Genomic DNA, 23625 nt, shown 5'->3' with positions numbered 1-23625 from the left:
CCCCCAACCACCACCACCCTCCTAGTCCCATATCAACCCCAAATCAACTAACTAACTAACCAAACCCCAACCACCACCACCCTCCTAGTCCCATCTCAACTCCAAAAGTGATTGTGGAAGAGGTGGGAAAGGTGTATTATTGTTGTGTATCAACAACGACAAGCCATCAGGGTCTGACATCTGGGATGGAAAATTACTGAGGATAATAGTGGACGATATTGCCACTCCTATTTGCCATGTCTTCAATTTAAGCCTACTAGAAAGTGTGTGCCCTCAGGCCTGGAGGGGAGCAAAAGTAATCCAGCTACCTAAGAATAGTCAAGCCCCCTTTACTGGCTCAAATAGCCAACCAATCAGCCTGTTACCTAAGGGAAATTGTGTTTGACCAGATACATTTTTCTATTGTCTTACTGACTGTATGTTTGTTTATTCCGTGTGTAACTCTGTGTTGTTGTTTGTGTCGAACTGCTTTGCTTTATCTTGGCCAGGTCGCAGTTGTAGATGAGAACTTGTTCTCAACCGGCCTACCTGGTTAAATAAAGGTGTTCTCAACTGGCCTCCCTGGTTAAATAAAGGTGTTCTCAACTGGCCTACCTGGTTAAATAAAGGTGAAATAAATAAATACATAAAATAAATACAATGCTATTTCACAGTAAACTAATTCTCAACTGGGAAGGGCACTCAAGATGTACGGCACTTACAAATAACTGATGATTTGTCATATTTAACAAAGAGCTGCAGAGAGTTTGACATCGGGCGGCAAGTAATAAGTTAGTCCTAAATATCTCAAAGCCTCAAAGCATTTTATTTGGGACAAATCATTCACGAAACCCCGTAATAAAGCGCTGCTCTGCTCTGTTGACTTTGCTATGAACAAAACATTTCCTACAGGCCCTAGTTTTATCACAGCTGGCCTACTGCCCAGTAATATGGTCAAGTGCCACAAAGAGCCACTTCCAGTTGGCCCAGAACAGAGAATGTACCCAGTCACATCTCTTCAAATATACACAGAGAGCTAACATGAATCATACGCATGTCAATCTGTCCTGGCTCAAAATAGAGGAAAGACTGACTGCATCAACCCAAGCTATCGGTTCAAAACAACTAACACACAGCTCAGACACCCCATATGCGTACCCCAACAAGACAGTACCACTTTTACTAACAGGGAGTCTCTTCACAGTCCCCAAGTCCAGAACAGACCGTGGGAAACACACAGTACTACATAGAGCCATGACTACATGGAACTCTATTCCACAGTACTACATAGAGCCATGACTACATGGAACTCTATTCCACAGTACTACATAGAGCCATGACTACATGGAACTCTATTCCACAGTACTACATAGAGCCATGACTACATGGAACTCTATTCCACAGTACTACATAGAGCCATGACTACATGGAACTCTATTCCACAGTACTACATAGAGCCATGACTACATGGAACTCTATTCCACAGTACTACATAGAGCCATGACTACATGGAACTCTATTCCACAGTACTACATAGAGCCATGACTACATGGAACTCTATTCCACAGTACTACATAGAGACATGACCACATGGAACTCTATTCCACAGTACTACATAGAGCCATGACTACATGGAACTTTATTCCACAGTACTACATAGAGCCATGACTCCATGGAACTCTATTCCACAGTACTACATAGAGCCATGACTACATGGAACTCTATTCAACAGTACTACATAGAGCCATGACTACATGGAACTCTATTCCACAGTACTACATAGAGCCATGACTACATGGAACTCTATTCCACAGTACTACATAGAGCCATGACTACATGGAACTCTATTCTACAGTACTACATAGAGCCATGACTACATGGAACTCTATTCCACAGTACTACATAGAGTCATGACTACATGGAACTCTATTCCACAGTACTACATAGAGACATGACTACATGGAACTCTATTCCACAGTACTACATAGAGCCATGACTACATGGAACTCTATTCCACAGTACTACATAGAGACATGACTACATGGAACTCTATTCCACAGTACTACATAGAGCCATGACTACATGGAACTCTATTCCACAGTACTACATAGAGCCATGACTACATGGAACTCTATTCCACAGTACTACATAGAGACATGACTACATGGAACTCTATTCCACAGTACTACATAGAGCCATGACTACATGGAACTCTATTCCACAGTACTACATAGAGCCATGACTACATGGAACTCTATTCCACAGTACTACATAGAGCCATGACTACATGGAACTCTATTCCACAGTACTACATAGAGCCATGACTACATGGAACTCTATTCCACAGTACTACATAGAGCCATGACTACATGGAACTCTATTCCACAGTACTACATAGAGCCATGACTACATGGAACTCTATTCCACAGTACTACATAGAGCCATGACTACATGGAACTCTATTCCACAGTACTACATAGAGACATGACTACATGGAACTCTATTCCACAGTACTACATAGAGCCATGACTACATGGAACTCTATTCCACAGTACTACATAGAGCCATGACTACATGGAACTCTATTCCACAGTACTACATAGAGCCATGACTACACGGAACTCTATTCCACAGTACTACATAGAGCCATGACTACACGGAACTCTATTCCACAGTACTACATAGAGCCATGACTACATGGAACTCTATTCCACAGTACTACATAGAGACATGACTACATGGAACTCTATTCCACAGTACTACATAGAGACATGACTACATGGAACTCTATTCCACAGTACTACATAGAGCCATGACTACATGGAACTCTATTCCACAGTACTACATAGAGCCATGACTACATGGAACTCTATTCCACAGTACTACATAGAGCCATGACTACATGGAACTCTATTCCACAGTACTACATAGAGCCATGACTACATGGAACTCTATTCCACAGTACTACATAGAGCCATGCCTACATGGAACTCTATTCCACAGTACTACATAGAGCCATGACTACATGGAACTCTATTCCACAGTACTACATAGTCATGACTACATGGAACTCTATTCCACAGTACTACATAGAGCCATGACTACATGGAACTCTATTCCACAGTACTACATAGAGACATGACTACATGGAACTCTATTCCACAGTACTACATAGAGCCATGACTACATGGAACTCTATTCCACAGTACTACATAGAGACATGACTACATGGAACTCTATTCCACAGTACTACATAGAGCCATGACTACATGGAACTCTATTCCACAGTACTACATAGAGCCATGACTACATGGAACTCTATTCCACAGTACTACATAGAGCCATGACTACATGGAACTCTATTCCACAGTACTACATAGAGACATGACTACATGGAACTCTATTCCACAGTACTACATAGAGCCATGACTACATGGAACTCTATTCCACAGTACTACATAGAGCCATGACTACATGGAACTCTATTCCACAGTACTACATAGAGCCATGACTACATGGAACTCTATTCCACAGTACTACATAGAGCCATGACTACATGGAACTCTATTCCACAGTACTACATAGAGCCATGACTACATGGAACTCTATTCCACAGTACTACATAGAGCCATGACTACATGGAACTCTATTCCACAGTACTACATAGAGTCATGACTACATGGAACTCTATTCCACAGTACTACATAGAGACATGACTACATGGAACTCTATTCCACAGTACTACATAGAGCCATGACTACATGGAACTCTATTCCACAGTACTACATAGAGACATGACTACATGGAACTCTATTCCACAGTACTACATAGAGCCATGACTACATGGAACTCTATTCCACAGTACTACATAGAGCCATGACTACATGGAACTCTATTCCACAGTACTACATAGAGCCATGACTACATGGAACTCTATTCCACAGTACTACATAGAGACATGACTACATGGAACTCTATTCCACAGTACTACATAGAGACATGACTACATGGAACTCTATTCCACAGTACTACATAGAGCCATGACTACATGGAACTCTATTCCACAGTACTACATAGAGCCATGACTACATGGAACTCTATTCCACAGTACTACATAGAGCCATGACTACATGGAACTCTATTCCACAGTACTACATAGAGCCATGACTACATGGAACTCTATTCCACAGTACTACATAGAGCCATGCCTACATGGAACTCTATTCCACAGTACTACATAGAGCCATGACTACATGGAACTCTATTCCACAGTACTACATAGAGACATGACTACATGGAACTCTATTCCACAGTACTACATAGAGCCATGACTACATGGAACTCTATTCCACAGTACTACATAGAGCCATGACTACATGGAACTCTATTCCACAGTACTACATAGAGACATGACTACATGGAACTCTATTCCACAGTACTACATAGAGCCATGACTACATGGAACTCTATTCCACAGTACTACATAGAGCCATGACTACATGGAACTCTATTCCACAGTACTACATAGAGCCATGACTACATGGAACTCTATTCCACAGTACTACATAGAGCCATGACTACATGGAACTCTATTCCACAGTACTACATAGAGACATGACTACATGGAACTCTATTCCACAGTACTACATAGAGCCATGACTACATGGAACTCTATTCCACAGTACTACATAGAGCCATGACTACATGGAACTCTATTCCACAGTACTACATAGAGCCATGACTACATGGAACTCTATTCCACAGTACTACATAGAGCCATGACTACATGGAACTCTATTCCACAGTACTACATAGAGCCATGACTACATGGAACTCTATTCCACAGTACTACATAGAGCCATGACTACATGGAACTCTATTCCACAGTACTACATAGAGCCATGACTACATGGAACTCTATTCCACAGTACTACATAGAGCCATGACTACATGGAACTCTATTCCACAGTACTACATAGAGCCATGACTACATGGAACTCTATTCCACAGTACTACATAGAGCCATGACTACATGGAACTCTATTCCACAGTACTACATAGAGCCATGACTACACGGAACTCTATTCCACAGTACTACATAGAGCCATGACTACACGGAACTCTATTCCACAGTACTACATAGAGCCATGACTACATGGAACTCTATTCCACAGTACTACATAGAGCCATGACTCCATGGAACTCTATTCCACAGTACTACATAGAGCCATGACTACATGGAACTCTATTCCACAGTACTACATAGAGCCATGACTACATGGAACTCTATTCCACAGTACTACATAGAGACATGACTACATGGAACTCTATTCCACAGTACTACATAGAGCCATGACTACATGGAACTCTATTCCACAGTACTACATAGAGACATGACTACATGGAACTCTATTCCACAGTACTACATAGAGCCATGACTACATGGAACTCTATTCCACAGTACTACATAGAGCCATGACTACATGGAACTCTATTCCACAGTACTACATAGAGACATGACTACATGGAACTCTATTCCACAGTACTACATAGAGCCATGACTACATGGAACTCTATTCCACAGTACTACATAGAGCCATGACTACATGGAACTCTATTCCACAGTACTACATAGAGCCATGACTACATGGAACTCTATTCCACAGTACTACATAGAGCCATGACTACATGGAACTCTATTCCACAGTACTACATAGAGCCATGACTACATGGAACTCTATTCCACAGTACTACATAGAGCCATGACTACATGGAACTCTATTCCACAGTACTACATAGAGCCATGACTACATGGAACTCTATTCCACAGTACTACATAGAGACATGACTACATGGAACTCTATTCCACAGTACTACATAGAGCCATGACTACATGGAACTCTATTCCACAGTACTACATAGAGCCATGACTACATGGAACTCTATTCCACAGTACTACATAGAGCCATGACTACACGGAACTCTATTCCACAGTACTACATAGAGCCATGACTACACGGAACTCTATTCCACAGTACTACATAGAGCCATGACTACATGGAACTCTATTCCACAGTACTACATAGAGCCATGACTACATGGAACTCTATTCCACAGTACTACATAGAGCCATGACTACATGGAACTCTATTCCACAGTACTACATAGAGCCATGACTACATGGAACTCTATTCCACAATACTACATAGAGCCATGACTACATGGAACTCTATTCCACAGTACTACATAGAGACATGACTACATGGAACTCTATTCCACAGTACTACATAGAGCCATGACTACATGGAACTCTATTCCACAGTACTACATAGAGCCATGACTCCATGGAACTCTTTTTTTATTGAACCTTTATTTAAACTAGGTAAGTCAGTTAAGAACAAAAAAATCGTATTTACAATGACGACCTACCCCAGCCAAACCCAGACGACGCTGGGCCAACTGTGCACTGCCCTTTGGGACTCTGAATCACAGCCAGTTGTGATACAGCCTGGATTCAGGAACCAGGGTGTCTGTAGTGACGCCTCAAGCACTGAGACGCAGAGCCTTAGACCTCTGCGCCACTCAGGAGCCGTCTAGTCCACATCAAGTGCAAGCAGTAAAATCTGATTTAAAAAACAGATACAACTACACCTCATGGTCACAATGCGACTGTGAGGAGACACGCACCACACACACTCTACACACACTCTACACACACACCACACACACTCTACACACACTCTACACACACACCACACACACTCTACACACACGTATGTATGGTGATATTATACATGTTGTATTTTAGATGTAGTGGTGTAATAATGTTACATGATGTCCTGTTTTATTTTATTTTTTAAATTTTTTGCCTTAATTTGTTTGGACCACAGGAAGAGTAGCTTCTGCCTTGGCAGGAACTAATAGTTTAGCGCAGAAAACGTGGTAATTAATTACAATGACCATGATCCATTGAGCGCCCTTTTGTCCGGAGGCGGAGAGGAGAGACAAGAACACGTGATCAAGAGGGGTAGAGATCAGTTGCTTCACTAGGTATCACTACCTGAAAATACATGATCTAAGTGATTGATAGGTGGTATTCAGCAGGTATTCATGATCTAGGTGATTTGATAGTTGGCATTCAGCAGTCATAAAAGTATACCTTATTTACTGTGAAGAACTACTAAAATAGTGATTTTTTTGTCAGACAGCAGCTCTACAGAGATGAGATGATGACTTGGAATGAAATAATAAAGTCATCAAATAAAACACATGTAATCTACACAACAACTGAATAAACCAACCGAAACCAAACCAACCACAAAAAAAAACACAAATCGAGGGCCGGGTGGCGCAGTGGTCTAAGGCACTGCATATCCTTGTCTCATCGCGCACCAGGGACTCCTGTGCCGGGCCTGGCGCAGTGCACGCTAACCAGATCGCCAGGTGTACGGTGTTTCCTCCGACACAATGGTGCGGCTGGCTTCCGGGTTGGATGCGCGCTGTGTTAAAGAAGCAGTGTGGCTTGGTTGGGTTGTGTTTCGAAGGACGCATGGCTTTCGACCTTCGTCTCTCCCGAGCCCTTACGGGAGTTGTAGCGATGAGACAAGATAGTATCTACTAAAAAACAAATGGATACCACGAAATTGGGGAGAAATTAAAAAAACATGAATCGCTTGGCATCGACCACTAACTAATGGCATCGACCACCAACTAGTGGCATCGACCACCAACTAGTGGCATCGACCACCAACTAGTGGCATCGACCACTAACTAACGGTTTGGGATCAGATACTTTATCAACCATTTGAGACACATTTGCATTAATGGGGGAATAAGTGTTGTTCTACCCCACCCTCCCTTATCTAAACCCCTTCATCTCCCACTGACTGTGAGGGAGGGGTGGAGGGGTTCCATGGTGGTGCCAGCCAATCAACAGAGACCTTTATTTACACGCCACATTTGCTGTTGGAACTCATTTTGTTTGTTATTTAAATGTTTCTTTATTTATTTGTTTGTTGTTGTTGTTGTTACTTCGGAGCCAGACGTCTCAAAAAACAACAAATGTATAAAATGCTTATGTGATGGTAAATAAGAAGCAGATTGCTGCCTCTCAGCCGCCAAGCACAACCAACTGGAGCTGTAGTTGGATGGAAGGATATGCAGCCTGCAGTATATCCTTCTCTATTAAAACTATTCTCTACTGCAGCTCAAGCAGCTTCGGATCAAAACCAGGGCCCGTATTCACAAAAGGTCTCAGAAGAAGAGGGCTGATTTAGGATCAGTGTTGCCTTTAAGATCATAATGAATACGATTTTATGGAAACTGATCCTAGATCTGCATTCGTACTCTGAGATGTTTTTTTTTTGTGTGAAATAAAGACGTAATAATGACTTTTGGAGTTGACCACGACAGGCTAGAGCAGGAGGCTGTATGGATTTGGCATGGGCCCTCAGACCCTCAACACGTTCTACAGCTGCACCACTGAGAGCATCTTGACTGTCTGCTTCACCGCTTAGTATGGCAACTGCTCGGCACCTGACCGCAAGGCGGCAGGGTAGCCTAGTGGTTAGAGCGTTGGACTAGTAACCGGAAGGTTGCAAGCTCAAATCCCCAAGCTGACAAGGTACAAATCTGTCGTTCTGCCCCTGAACAGGCAGTTAACCCACTGTTCCTAGGCCGTCTTGAAAATAAGAATTTGTTCTTAACTGACTTGCCTAGTTAAATAAAGGTAAAATGTTAAAAAGGCCCTACAGAGGGTGGTGGACATCTAGGACCTATATACCAGGCGGTGTCAGAGGAAGGCCCTACAGAGGGTGGTGGACATCTAGGACCTATATACCAGGCGGTGTCAGAGGAAGGCCCTACAGAGGGTGGTGGACATCTAGGACCTATATACCAGGTGGTGTCAGAGGAAGGCCCTACAGAGGGTGGTGGACATCCAGGACCTATATACCAGGCGGTGTCAGAGGAAGGCCCTACAGAGGGTGGTGGACATCCAGGACCTATATACCAGGCGGTGTCAGAGGAAGGCCCTACAGAGGGTGGTGGACATCCAGGACATATATACCAGGCGGTGTCAGAGGAAGGCCCTACAGAGGGTGGTGGACATCCAGGACCTATATACCAGGCGGTGTCAGAGGAAGGCCCTACAGAGGGTGGTGGACATCCAGGACCTATATACCAGGCGGTGTCAGAGGAAGGCCCTACAGAGGGTGGTGGACATCCAGGACCTATATACCAGGCGGTGTCAGAGGAAGGCCCTACAGAGGGTGGTGGACATCCAGGACATATATACCAGGCGGTGTCAGAGGAAGGCCCTACAGAGGGTGGTGGACATCCAGGACCTCTATACCAGGCGGTGTCAAAGGAAGGCCCTACAGAGGGTGGTGTGTATGGCCAGGTACATCACTGGGGCCAAGCCCCCTGACATTCAGGACCTATATACCAGGCGGTGTCAGAGGAAAGCACTAAAAATTGTCAGACTCCAGCCACCCTAGTCATAGACTGTTCTCTCTGCTACTGCACGGCAGGCGGTACCGGTGCACCAAGTCTGGAACCAACAGGACCCTGAACAGCCACCCTACAGAGGGTGGTGGACATCCAGGACCTCTATACCAGGCGGTGTCAAAGGAAGGCCCTACAGAGGGTGGTGTGTATGGCCAGGTACATCACTGGGGCCAAGCCCCCTGACATCCAGGACCTATATACCAGGCGGTGTCAGAGGAAGGCCCTACAGAGGGTGGTGGACATCCAGGACATATATACCAGGCGGTGTCAGAGGAAGGCCCTACAGAGGGTGGTGGACATCCAGGACCTATATACCAGGCGGTGTCAGAGGAAGGCCCTACAGAGGGTGGTGGACATCCAGGACCTATATACCAGGCGGTGTCAGAGGAAGGCCCTACAGAGGGTGGTGGACATCCAGGACATATATACCAGGCGGTGTAAGAGGAAGGCCCTACAGAGGGTGGTGGACATCCAGTAGTGCGTACGGCCCAGTACATCACTGGGGTCAAGCCCCCTGACATCCAGGACCTCTATACCAGGCGGTGTCAAAGGAAGGCCCTACAGAGGGTGGTGTGTATGGCCAGGTACATCACTGGGGCCAAGCCCCCTGACATCCAGGACCTATATACCAGGCGGTGTCAGAGGAAAGCACTAAAAATTGTCAGACTCCAGCCACCCTAGTCATAGACTGTTCTCTCTGCTACTGCATGGCAGGCGGTACCGGTGCACCAAGTCTGGAACCAACAGGACCCTGAACAGCTTCTACCCACAACCCATAATACTGCCGAATAGTTAGTTAAATAGTTAACCAAAAAAAGTTTTTTGTCTCATCACACACGCTGCTGTTACTGTTTACTATCTGTCACTTTACCCCTAGTTATATGTACGTATCTACCTCAATTACCTCGTACCCCTGCACATCAACTCAGTACTGGTACCCCGTGTATATAGCCAAGTTATTACCTCGTACCCCTGCACATTGACTCAGTACTGGTACTCTGTGTATACAGCCAGGTTACTACCTCATACCCCTCCCTGTACATTGACTCAGTACTGGTACCCCACCTGTTGTTTAAGAAGCATGTGACAAATAAAAATGTCATTGATTTGATACACCACTACACAGTGTGCCAAGCCGAATGCCATTCAAGAGGGCAACACTGAGTGTGTGGATGTGTAGGGCGAACGCTGCCACCTGGTGGCTAAATGCCAAAAGTACTAACACCACTGTATCCACATGACCCACCAAGATAGACCACTGAGGAAGTTAAGCATAACGATGTAGGCCATTTAAGGAGACGCTTTAATTCGAAAGCCTCTTATACAGTGTGGGAACCAAACCCACAATTCTGGTGTTTACGAACACCACGTTCTATCAATACAGGAGCATATCTCTTTTCAACAGTACTGAACTAGTGCCACAAACAAGTTCTGTCTTCCTGTCCTACTATCAGAATCGTCTGTTAGCCACGAGAGGCACATGTGTTGGTGCACCACTTTCAGAACAAGATGACAGAACAGTCTGTATCCCATCCGAACCATCTTGAATGGACGACAGAGATGGACCAGAGGACACAAGCGGGTGGAGTCAGACAGATATACAGGACAAACAGATATATATAATATATAATATATGGGTGATTGTCATGAAACCAATGAAACCATGTCTGTGGTGAATTCAGCTGTATAGCCTGTAAAATAATTTACTAGCATATTAAAGCTCACTATTCTTGGTTTATGGCTCTGTAACTTGTTTTGGACTTAAATCTTATTTTTGTTGTTTTCTGAAATAAAATGTTTACTAACAAAATACATCTCATTACCGTAATGCATATGGGTCCATTTTGTAGGACTTTACATACATTTAAATGATAAAAAAAATAACACATTTCATTAGAACCAATGAAATATTGTTTAAAATGGTACATATTCAAAGAAAGTTAACATTTCTGGGTATTCACATTACAAACTAGTCATATTTTAGACGTGTGTCCAGGGCATAATGTTTCGTGGAGCTGGGGTGGATCTGTGGATGGGATGGGAGAGACAGCTGGTTGGGATTTGTATTTGTGGGAAGGGAAGGGGTTCATGTGATTAATATGGTTCACAATGATATTTGTTTTTTTCCGCTCTTGATGAAATAATGGGAGGGTGTGTGTTGGGGAGTTAATGATTAATTTGTTGTTCTTAATGTGTCATATAGTTAATATGGTTTTAGTTTAGATTTTTGTTTCTTGTTGTGAAATTGTTAGATATTACTTGGTTAGATATTACTGCACTGTCGGAGTTAGAAACACAAGCATTTCGCTACACCCGCATTAACATCTGCTAAACATGTGTATGTGACCAATAAAATTTTATATGGTTCAAAATTATATCTTTTTTTTGCTCTTGATGAAGTACCGTAAATTTGCTCATTACCGTAATGCGGTCTCATCTACTGTAAACGTGGGTCTCATTACCAAAATTCATGATCAAGAATACTATTAAAGAATTCAAAATATTTGAGCTGTGCATAAAATGTGTATTTTGCAAATGATTTATGTATAGTTTTTATATTAGTAATAGTTTTAAAAACATAAATAATTTTAAAATACAAGTTAAGAACATGCCACATGTTACAGTAAGGAGAAACGTCATTAACAATATACTTAAAATCCAAATGTTTTTTTTTTAATTAAATATTGTTGTAATAACTCTCCTGTCTCTTAGGCAAAGTAAAAAATGTATGATTTATTTCTAACTTTTTCTAACTAACTAATAAGTGTTACGGGGTAATGAGATTTTTATTTTTTATTTTTTTTATCTTTCAATCTGAACAGTTAAGATGATTAATTTTAACATAGACAATAATTTAATACGGTATTTTACCCAACACAAAATAAGAAAAAAAAACATAAAAATGTACCAAGAGTAATACTTAAGTTTGTGAGATTCACCCATATGCCAGACGCAGGGGCACATGGTCCTAGTATATAAGGGTTGCGTAAGAAGGGCTTTTGTTTTTCAGTGGTGAGCAAGAAGAGAGACGTTTACTTAGTCAAAGGCAGGACAGAAACAAGACAGAACAGAACATCCAGCTAAAGTCAACACAAAGGTAACCCTATTGGCCATCAGTACGGATTCCATATTAGGACAGCCGCAGTTTCACCCCAAAAAAAAAAATTGGTGTGAGTTGTCATTCAGACTATTTAAGTCTCATCCATAGTATCAGTCTCTGGACACCGTACTCCAGTGCCTGAAACATCTTCACATTGTTCATCTTTCTCTTCTTTTGAGTCCAGTGGATAATATAGTCTTGTCTCTAGTCTACACGAGGGAAACAGATTTCATTGCAGACTTCAGATGAGGCCCAGATCTGTTTTGTGCCATCTTTCCAACTCTGACAAACATGACAATGACAGCACTGGGTTTGTGGCAAGACAACACAAACAGAACTGGGACTCAGGACAACACAAACAGAACTGAGACACAGGACAACACAAACAGAACTGAGACACAGGACAACACAAACAGAACTGAGACTCAGGACAACACAAACAGAACTGAGACTCAGGACAACACAAACAGAACTGAGACACAGGACAACACAAACAGAACTGAGACTCAGGACAACACAAACAGAACTGAGACACAGGACAACACAAACAGAACTGAGACTCAGGACAACACAAACAGAACTGAGACACAGGACAACACAAACAGAACTGAGACATAGGACAACACAAACAGAACTGAGACACAGGACAACACAAACAGAACTGGGACTCAGGACAACACAAACAGAACTGGGACACAGGCTAGAAAAGGGCTGTCCAATTGGCCAGAATCACTATTTTCTATCAGTTCATTCGTCATGTTTCCCAGCCGTGGTTCTTTACGACACAGCCAGGCTCTTTTAAAAGCTTCATACTGTTTGGCGTTCAATTGACTGTTTCCAGAGTTTTCTGCTGAGTGAAAACGAGACACGGGGCTAGGAGAGGAGAGCGAGTATTTCATTGTTTCCGTGTACACTACGCTACATATACAAATTAACTTTGATTTGAGAGGAAAACCTGGATCACCGTCGTCACCACCCCTCCACCGAATGCTTTCAATCTACCATATTATTTGATGTCTGATGTTAGCCATGCGACTTTGCCTTAGATGACCAACAGGAATGTACTATGATTTCTCCTATGTATACAACCTGCTGTTGCAATGCCTTAGAACCTTTCCAATATTTTTTATTTTTTATTTTTTAAACCTTTATTTAACTTAGGCAAGTTGGTTAAAGAACAATTTATAATTTCCAATGACGGCCTACCCCGGACAAACCCTAACCCGGAAGACACTGGGACAATTGTGCGCCGCCCTATGGGACTCCCAATCACGGCCAGTTGTGATACAGCCTGGAATCGAACCAGGGTCTGTAGTGACGCCTCTGGCACTGAGATACAGTGAACACCTTTAAAACACAAACACATTTTTTTCCCTGACTGATCTGAGTGAGTTTACCTCAGCTGACCTATATGAAAACAACCAGACATTCAATGCTGAGGTACGAGCACAATGTAACACTGAAGAATATCCCCTTCAACAGCATCAGGGAACACCTCTCATTCCTGACTATTCCTGACTATATAGCGCCATCTACAGGTCACTAGGCCATCCTACAGAGCAAAAAATGTATGTGTGTGTGTGTGTGTGTGTGTGTGTGTGTGTGTGTGTGTGTGTGTGTGTGTGTGTGTATTAGGACATCTGATGACTAGCTGGCCACTGCATCGGTGTCTGGACAAACAAAAGATAAGCTATTTTTAGAACACAAGACGCTCACTGAAAAATAATACGTGTGCATTATCTATATGCCAACAGATCGCAACAATGCCTCAATTATCATAACCATTACAGATAACTAGTGTAATTGCCAAATTGCCCCATATATATATATATATATATATATATATATATATATATATTCAGTCAATAAACATTCAAGTGCCATTTAAAATGAAATGACTGAAACCGTAATATCAACTGGTGAGATTACATCGTAGAACACATTCTTCAAAAGAGCAATAACCTCAGCAGTGGTGTTAGCTTGTAGAAGCCCATGGATGTGCAATGCATTCTTATTTCACAAGCCCTTATTACAATCAAGACACTTAATTTATAGTTTAAAAAAATAAATAAACATAATGTAATTTAAACAATAAAATAGAACAGAATATTTTTCCTAATGAAAAAAAAAGGTTACCAGTGACGTGCGAAGAGATGTGCATCTCGCGACTGGGAATGAGATCATTTGGAGCAGGCATCTCGCGACTGGGAATGAGATCATTTGGAGCAGGCATCTCGCGACTGGGAATGAGATCATTTGGAGCAGGCATCTCGCGACTGGGAATGAGATCATTTGGAGCAGGCATCTCGCGACTGGGAATGAGATCATTTGGAGCAGGCATCTCGCGACTGGGAATGAGATCATTTGGAGCAGGCATCTCGCGACTGGGAATGAGATCATTTGGAGCAGGCATCTCGCGACTGGGAATGAGATCATTTGGAGCAGGCATCTCGCGACTGGGAATGAGATCATTTGGAGCAGGCATCTCGCGACTGGGAATGAGATCATTTGGAGCAGGCATCTCGCGACTGGGAATGAGATCATTTGGAGCAGGCATCTCGCGACTGGGAATGAGATCATTTGGAGCAGGCATCTCGCGACTGGGAATGAGATCATTTGGAGCAGGCCTCAAACTGAGAAAAATCTTTTAATCATTTCAGGTTTACAAACCCAAATAGGTCTTATTTTCGATGTACCAGACGTTCGATTTAGTTTATTCTGTCCGTTCTGTGGAATTGTTTAAATGTATTAGCAATTCCACATTAAAACACTGCATGGTGATGAATTACGGCCACGACATCAAATCAAATCACATTTTATTAGTCACATGCGCCGAATACAACAGGTGTAGTAGACCTTACAGTGAAATACTGAATACAACAGGTGTAGTAGACCTTACTGTGAAATGCTGAATAGAACAGGTGTAGTAGACCTTACAGTGAAATGCTGAATACAACAGGTGTAGTAGACCTTACAGTGAAATGCTGAATACAACAGGTGTAGTAGACCTTACAGTGAAATGCTGAATACAACAGGTGTAGTAGACCTTACAGTGAAATGCTGAATACAACAGGTGTAGTAGACCTTACAGTGAAATGCTGAATACAACAGGTGTAGTAGACCTTACAGTGAAATGCTGAATACAACAGGTGTAGTAGACCTTACAGTGAAATGCTGAATACAACAGGTGTAGTTGTCATGTATTGTCATGTTGTGTCCTGTTCCTGTTCTTTCTCTTCACCCTGTCTCCCTCTGCTGGTCGTATTAGGTTACCTTTTCTTCCCCTCTTTCCCCCAGCTGTTCCTTGTCTTCTCTAACTACCTTGTTCACCCCTTTTCCCACCTGTTCCCTTTTTCCCTCTGATTAGGCCTCTATATCTCTCTCTGTTTCTGCTCCTGTCTTTGTCGGATTCTCGTTTGTGTTTCTCATGCCTGAACCAGACTATCGTCGTGTTTGCTGCAACCTTGTCCTGTCCTGTCGGAATCTGCCTGTTCATCTAACCTTGTCCTGTCCTGTCGGAATCTGCCTGTCCATCTGAGCCTACGTGTGTTTCGTCATTAAAGAAACTCTGTTTTGTTAATTCGCTTTTGGGTCCTCATTCACGCACCTGACAGTAGTAGACCTTACAGTGAAATGCTGAATACAATAGGTGTAGTAGACCTCACAGTGAAATGCTGAATACAACAGGTGTAGTAGACCTCACAGTGAAATGCCGAATATAACAGGTGTAGTAGACCTTACAGTGAAATGCTGAATACAACAGGTGTAGTAGACCTCACAGTGAAATGCTGAATACAACAGGTGTAGTAGACCTCACAGTGAAATGCTGAATACAACAAGTGTAGTAGACCTCACAGTGAAATGCTGAATACAACAGGTGTAGTAGACCTTACAGTGAAATGCTGAATACAACAGGTGTAGTAGACCTCACAGTGAAATGCTGAATACAACAAGTGTAGTAGACCTCACAGTGAAATGCTGAATACAACAGGTGTAGTAGACCTTACAGTGAAATGCTGAATACAAGCCCCTAACCGACAGTGAAGTTTAAAAAATCTGGATAAGAATAAGAGATAAAATTAACAGGTAATTAAAGAGCAGCAGTAAAATAACAATATATACAGGGGGTACCGATACAGAGTCAATCTGGAGACTATATACAGGGGGTACCGATACAGAGTCAATGTGGAGACTATATACAGGGGGGTACCGATACAGAGTCAATCTGGAGACTATATACAGGGGGGTACCGGTACAGAGTCAATGTGGGGGCACCAGTTAGTTGAGGTAGTATGAACATGTAGGTAGAGTTATTGAAGTGACTATGCATAGAAGACAGCAGAGAGTGGCAGTGGTGTGGAGAGAGGGGAGGGGGGGGGGGGGGGGGGATGAGAACAGTCTGGGTAGCCATTTGACTAGATGTTCAGGAGTCTTATGGCTTTGGGGGGTAGAAGCTGTTTAGAAGCCTTTTGGACCTTGACTTGGCACTCCAGTACCGCTTGCCTTGTGGTAGCAGAGAGAACTGTCTATGACTAGGGTGGCTGGTCAATTAGCCTTTTAAAAATGATAAACTTGGATAGCTAAGAACAACGTGCCATTGGAACACAGGAGTGATGGTTGATGATAAATGGGCCTCTGTACCCCTACGTAGATATTCCATTAATTTAAAAACAAACTGTGATCTAATTAAAAATGAGTTTTTCAGCACCAATGACAAACGCCCTAATTACTGTCCCAATAAGGGATATCTCCAGGGGCGTGCTTAATGGACCAGTATACTTAGACCATGTCCAGTCCAGTTTAAATCCTCGCTAGGCAGGGTAGATCTGAAACAACTTCACAGGTGGAAGCAATAGGAGGAATACACCTTGAAGTAAATCTCAGATCTGTTAAATGAACACTCGATTGTTATTGATCATAGTGATTTAGGAGTATCATCATTAAAACAGGATAATATACCCCACCAACATTACACAACTATACTGAAACCCCTTAAATTGCTGAAATAAGTATGCCTAAATCGAAATCAAATTAGCCGATACGTGACACGGACATAGCGCCATAGCAGGAAGCTTGGAAAACTGTCAAGCCAAGAGGTTGTGAGTTCAAATCCCAGGTGAGGAGGACATGTTGAATAATAATGACTGTATAAATGTACATACACAAATGTAATTATGTGTCAAATGTGAATTGAAAATGCGATGTTAAAAGCACTGTGTAAGTATCCCTAATCCTGCCAGCAGAAAAATTAGTGGATCAGTGGCCCACCAATCAGGGCCTTGATTGAACCCGGCAACAGTAACCAGGCTTGATGTGTAATGGAACAATAACTTTTTGGGGGGAGAACGTTTCTTTGGGACCATCAGGCGACGTCCTGACAACTGATACACAGGAAAGGTTCTTGCAAACGTTCCCATGAAACATGTCTAGAACATAACCATGGCAACCATGTTATCAGAAACCCTCAGAAAACTGGACATATGAAACGTGTCTAGAACATGTAATATTGTACGACACACTGCATTCGGGAAAGTATTGAGACCCCTTTAACTGTTTCCACATTTTGTTACGTTACAGCCTTATTCTAAAATGCATTAAATCAAACATTATCCTCATCAATCTCCACACGATACCTCATAATGACATCACAATACCCCATAATGACATGAGAATACCCCATAATGACATCACAATACCCCATAATGACATCACAATACACCATAATGACAAAGTGAAAACTGTTCCTTTTTATTTTTGCAAATGTATTAAAATAAAAACAGAAATACCTTATTTACATAAGTATTCAGACCCTTTGCTATGAGACTTGAAATTGAGCTCAGGTGCATATTGTTTCCATTGATAATCCTTGAGATGTTTCTACAACTTGATTGGAGTCCAACTGTGGTAAAATCAATATACTGGACATGATTTGGAAAGGTACACACCTGTCTATATAAGGTCCCACAGTTGACAGTGTATGTCAGAGCAAAATCCAAGCCATAACGTTGAAGGAATTGTCTGCAGAAAAAAATTATGCAGCATTGAAGGTCCCCAAGAACACAGTGGCCTCCATCATTCTGAAATGGAAAAAGTTTGGAACCACCAAAACTCTTCCTAGAGCTGAGAGATCCTTGAGGAAAACCTGTTGCAAAGCCCTCAGGACCTCAGAATGAGTAGTCGTTGTGTGACTGAGTTGACTGAGTAGTCGTTGTGTGAATGAGTAGACTGAGTAGTCGTCGACTGAATAGACTGAGTAGTCGTCGACTGAATAGACTGAGTAGTCGGCGACTGGGTAGTCGTTGTGTGACTGAGTAGACTGAGTAGTCGTCGACTGAGTAGTTGTGTGACTGAGTAGACTGAGTAGTCGTCGACTGAATAGACTGAGTAGTCGTCGACTGAATAGACTGAGTAGTCGGCGACTGAGTAGTCGTTGTGTGACTGAGTAGACTGAGTAGTCATTGACGTTATAACGTCAGTTTTACAACTTAAACACAGGCGTTTAGAATGCAAGACAGTCAGTTTCTAACCAGGGGAACACCTATACGTCCTAAGAGTTTACATTTTAAACTAGTGTTAACTTTCCCATTGTCCTGTTTAGAGTGCATTTAGTCATTATAAATAGATCAGAGTTAGGAATGTCTGTCACCTTAACTACAGTTCAGCACAACTGAACTTTTTTTTAAATTTTAAACAACTAATTGACCAACTTCCGGTTAAATTATTTTAATTCCATTTCGTTCTTTTCTTTTTTTTTCTTCTGCGAGCTCAATTTTTGCGCAGTTTCTCTAAAGATAAAATCAGATCAACATCCAAACCGAACTGTGCGATGTAGTAGGGAGTTGCAGTTTGCAGCTGGGCAACGTTCTACATAGTTTAGCGCAGGAAAGTGTGGTAAATAACTAACTACAAGCCGATCTTGTCCGATCTGAGACGCAGAGAAGAGGCAGAAGAACTCGATAGAGGGAAAGAGAGCAGTTGCTTTGTGAGTTATTTCCACCTGAAAATACATGACCTAAGATTGATAGTATTCAGCAGTCATAAAAGTAGACCTCATTTACTGTGAAGAACTACTAAAATAGTGATTTTTGTCAGACAGCAGCTCTATAGAGATGAGATGATGACTTGGAATGAAACAGTCGTAAAATAAAACTAATGTAATATACACAACAACTGAAATATTTTATTAAAATAAAGTCATGTGAATGAATGATAGTTAATAAGTGATAAGCAGTAATCTGCAGTCACTATAACATGATGGGATATTTTTTTTTTTGTCTAGCAGGTTAATGAACTCCGGGCTCTATGCGTTCTCTGGAAAATGATACAACTGTAAGTGGAAGGTCAATGACATTTTGCTGGTGGGTCGTGCATTATTTTTTCCACAGAACGCATGGCCCCTCTTTAGATTGGCCCTCACGTGTCTGACAATGGGCCGCGGCGCGTGCCGAGTCTCTCACTACCTGCAGCCAGTGTCGTTTTCTCATAGTAGGCTTTGGTAGGTGTTGTATTGGGAAACAACATGGGGGTCAGAGTAGCTTGTTTGATTGGGTGTCGGGGTGTGTGGGGAAACAACTGTATTTTGAAATACATCACTGGAATCTAACAAGTAGGTTAGATTGTATTTTTCAACAAGAGAGTTGGACGCAAGTATCTACGTTACCAAAAAAAACAAACACAACGACCCCAAATACTACATCAACAGAATGACTACGGTAGGCAGCTACAGGCTTGGCCAACATACTGCACAAAGATAACAGGTCGGAGAAGCCTGCCAATTCACACAATGCCTCAGCAAGAAATACAAAGTACTAGCTCTTCATTCCCTTTTGCGCCGAGTTGAGTCATGGTATATTTTCCTGCATGCATATACACTGACTGGACAAAACATTAGGAACACCTGCTCTTTCCATGACACAGACTGACCAGGTGAATCCAGGTGAAAAGTTACGATCCCTTTATTGATGTCACTTGTTAAATCCAGTTGGATCAAAGGTCAAAATAATGCTGTTTAAGCCTTGACACAACTGAAACATGGATTGTGTCTGTGTGCCATTCAGAGGGTGAATGGGGGCAAGACAAAATATTGAAGTGCCTTTGAACAGGGTACGGTAGTAGGTGCCAGGCGCATCGGTTTGAGTCAAGAACTGCAACGCTGCTGGGTTTTTCACACTCAACAGTTTCCCGTGTGTATCAAGAATGGTCCACCACCCAAAAGGACATCCAGCCAACTTGACACAACTGTGGGAAAGCATTGGAGTCAACATGGACCAGCATTCCTGTGGAAACGCTTTCGAGACCTTGCAGAGTCCATGCCACAATACATTGGTGCTCTTCTGAGGGCAAAAGGGGGGGGGGCAACTCAATAGGAAGTTATTCATTACGTTTTATACATTAAAGTGTATAATTTTTTGGTTCAAATCACCTCTATAGAAACACTTTTTTTTTAAAGCAACAGCTTCACCGATCCATTAACCGTTCCAAGGATTTGAAAGCATTTCTCAAAAGACAAAACAACAACGCAGTACATCTACATGTAGCTCTGTATCAAATCAGTGAAGAAACACATCCTGAGGAGACATCAGCCTCCCACCACATAGGACGCATTCAGAACAGTCAGGGGGAGAGAGAGAGAGAGAGAGAGAGATAAACATAAAGCCACACTCAGTAAAGTATCTCAGCTGATTCAGATCTCAGCTATGTGATCTGCCTCAGGCTTAGGAACCATATCTACGGCTACGTTTACACAGGCAACACAATTCTGATCTTTTGCCCAATTATTCGGCAAAATATTATTATTATTATTTTATTTTTTTATTTAACCATTATTTTTTATTTTTTATTTTACCAGGTAAGTTGACTGAGAACACATTGTCATTTACAGTCAACGGCCTGGGGGATAGTTATGGGGGAATAGTGGGGCGGGATCTGATCTGATCTGATCTGATCTGATCTGATCTGATCTGTTCAAAAGACCAACTACTGGTCAAAAGATGTGTAAACTCAGCCTTAAACATCTTCACAGCAATATAAGCACAGAGATATTGGCTAAACCGCTTCATTTAATACTCTGCTTTATATCCTATCTTGACGCCTTCATACCAGAAGACTGGACTGGAGAGAGAGCTGCTTAGTGAATCTCCATTCATACCAGAAGACTGGACTGGAGAGAGAGAGCTGCTTAGTGAATCTCCATTCATACCAGAAGACTAGACTGGAGAGAGAGAGCTGCTTAGTGAATCTCCATTCATACCAGAAGACTGGACTGGAGAGAGAGCTGCTTAGTGAATCTCCATTCATACCAGAAGACTGGACTGGGGAGAGAGCTGCTTAGTGAATTTCCATTCATACCAGAAGACTGGACTGGAGAGAGAGCTGCTTAGTGAATCTCCATTCATACCAGAAGACTAGACTGGAGAGAGAGAGCTGCTTAGTGAATCTCCATTCATACCAGAAGACTGGACTGGGGAGAGAGCTGCTTAGTGAATCTCCATTCATACCAGAAGACTGGACTGGAGAGAGAGCTGCTTAGTGAATTTCCATTCATACCAGAAGACTGGACTGGAGAGAGAGCTGCTTAGTGAATTTCCATTCATACCAGAAGACTGGACTGGAGAGAGAGCTGCTTAGTGAATCTCCATTCATACCAGAAGACTGGACTGGAGAGAGAGCTGCTTAGTGAATCTCCATTCATACCAGAACACTGGACTGGAGAGAGAGCTGCTTAGTGAATCTCCATTCATACCAGAAGACTGGACTGGAGAGAGAGCTGCTTAGTGAATCTCCATTCATACCAGAAGACTGGACTGGAGAGAGAGCTGCTTAGTGAATTTCCATTCATACCAGAAGACTGGACTGGAGAGAGAGCTGCTTAGTGAATCTCCATTCATACCAGAAGACTGGACTGGAGAGAGAGCTGCTTAGTGAATCTCCATTCATACCAGAAGACTGGACTGGAGAGAGAGCTGCTTAGTGAATCTCCATTCATACCAGAAGACTGGACTGGGGAGAGAGCTGCTTAGTGAATCTCCATTCATACCAGAAGACTGGACTGGAGAGAGAGCTGCTTAGTGAATCTCCATTCATACCAGAAGACTAGACTGGAGAGAGAGAGCTGCTTAGTGAATCTCCATTCATACCAGAAGACTGGACTGGAGAGAGAGAGCTGCTTAGTGAATCTCCATTCATAAACCAAACAGTGGCTCCCTCCCTGCTCCCCCTTGCATACAGAAAACCCCACCCCCACCATCTCCCCCCTCTCACACACATAAACACACACATAAACACACACACACACACACACACTCACAAAAACAAGAGCACATCCGCGTAACAGACATCTTCCCCCACACTCACAACACACCACCTGTTATGACGATGGTTGAGGTATATACATTTCTTACCGTATAGAAGCCGATCCTACACAGAGCTAAGGACAGCTGCATGTGCTCAGACATCGTCCCCGGCAACAGCGTCACCCCCGACAACACAACAAGCCAAGCTGGTAGAGAGGTTACTGAATGAGGCCAGGCAGGAAGGAGGGACGACGGAGTGAACAGCGTAGGGAGACGATCGTCGGCGCACTACCAAGTCAACAGGAGACCCGTCGCTCAGCATAGTGTGGAACCTGAACCAGCCAATCGTTTACACATCTAATATCTTCCTTGAACTTCAACTGAAAACCGGAGGAGGAGAGGGAAGAGAAACAGGAGGAAGAGGAGGAGCAGGAGGTAAGAGAGGAGGAGCAGGGGGACGGGAGAGGAGGAGCAGAACCACAGAGGAGAAAAAGGAGGAAGGAGTACTCTTCATATTCATTCATAAAACTAAAGAGAAACAATGAGAATGAAGCTGTTAGGCAGAGATTAGTAGGAGGAGGAGGAGGAAGAGGAGGAGGAGGATAGCTTCTGTATGGTGATTAAGGGCTCAGATATAACAACTAGCCTACCAGCACACTCCAAAATAAGACTACAAATTGGATTAGAGACAATTACATTGTCCAGCTGTTTACACACCAGTGCCCTCACCACACGATGTCAATCAAA

The 23625-nt window shown here is 42.7% G+C and overlaps 1 protein-coding gene across 1 annotated transcript in view; it reads right to left on the bottom strand.

Annotated features, from left to right (window-relative positions):
- arl15a (ARF like GTPase 15a) overlaps positions 1-23289 on the bottom strand; it is a 130068-nt gene extending 106779 nt beyond the window's left edge. The window contains exon 1 of the mRNA XM_036936520.2: positions 22987-23289. Within this exon, the coding sequence (XP_036792415.1) occupies positions 22987-23040 (54 nt within the window). The 5' untranslated portion in view covers positions 23041-23289. The remainder of the gene's footprint in view (positions 1-22986) is intronic.
- Positions 23290-23625: the final 336 nt, after the last annotated feature.

The sequence above is a fragment of the Oncorhynchus mykiss genome, chromosome 11 (assembly GCF_057628025.1).
Source record: "Oncorhynchus mykiss isolate SJ-2025 chromosome 11, ASM5762802v1, whole genome shotgun sequence".
NCBI classification, from domain to species: domain Eukaryota; kingdom Metazoa; phylum Chordata; class Actinopteri; order Salmoniformes; family Salmonidae; genus Oncorhynchus; species Oncorhynchus mykiss.
The sequence above is the reverse complement of the archived record's forward strand: the minus strand, read 5'-3'. Positions and strand labels throughout refer to the sequence as shown.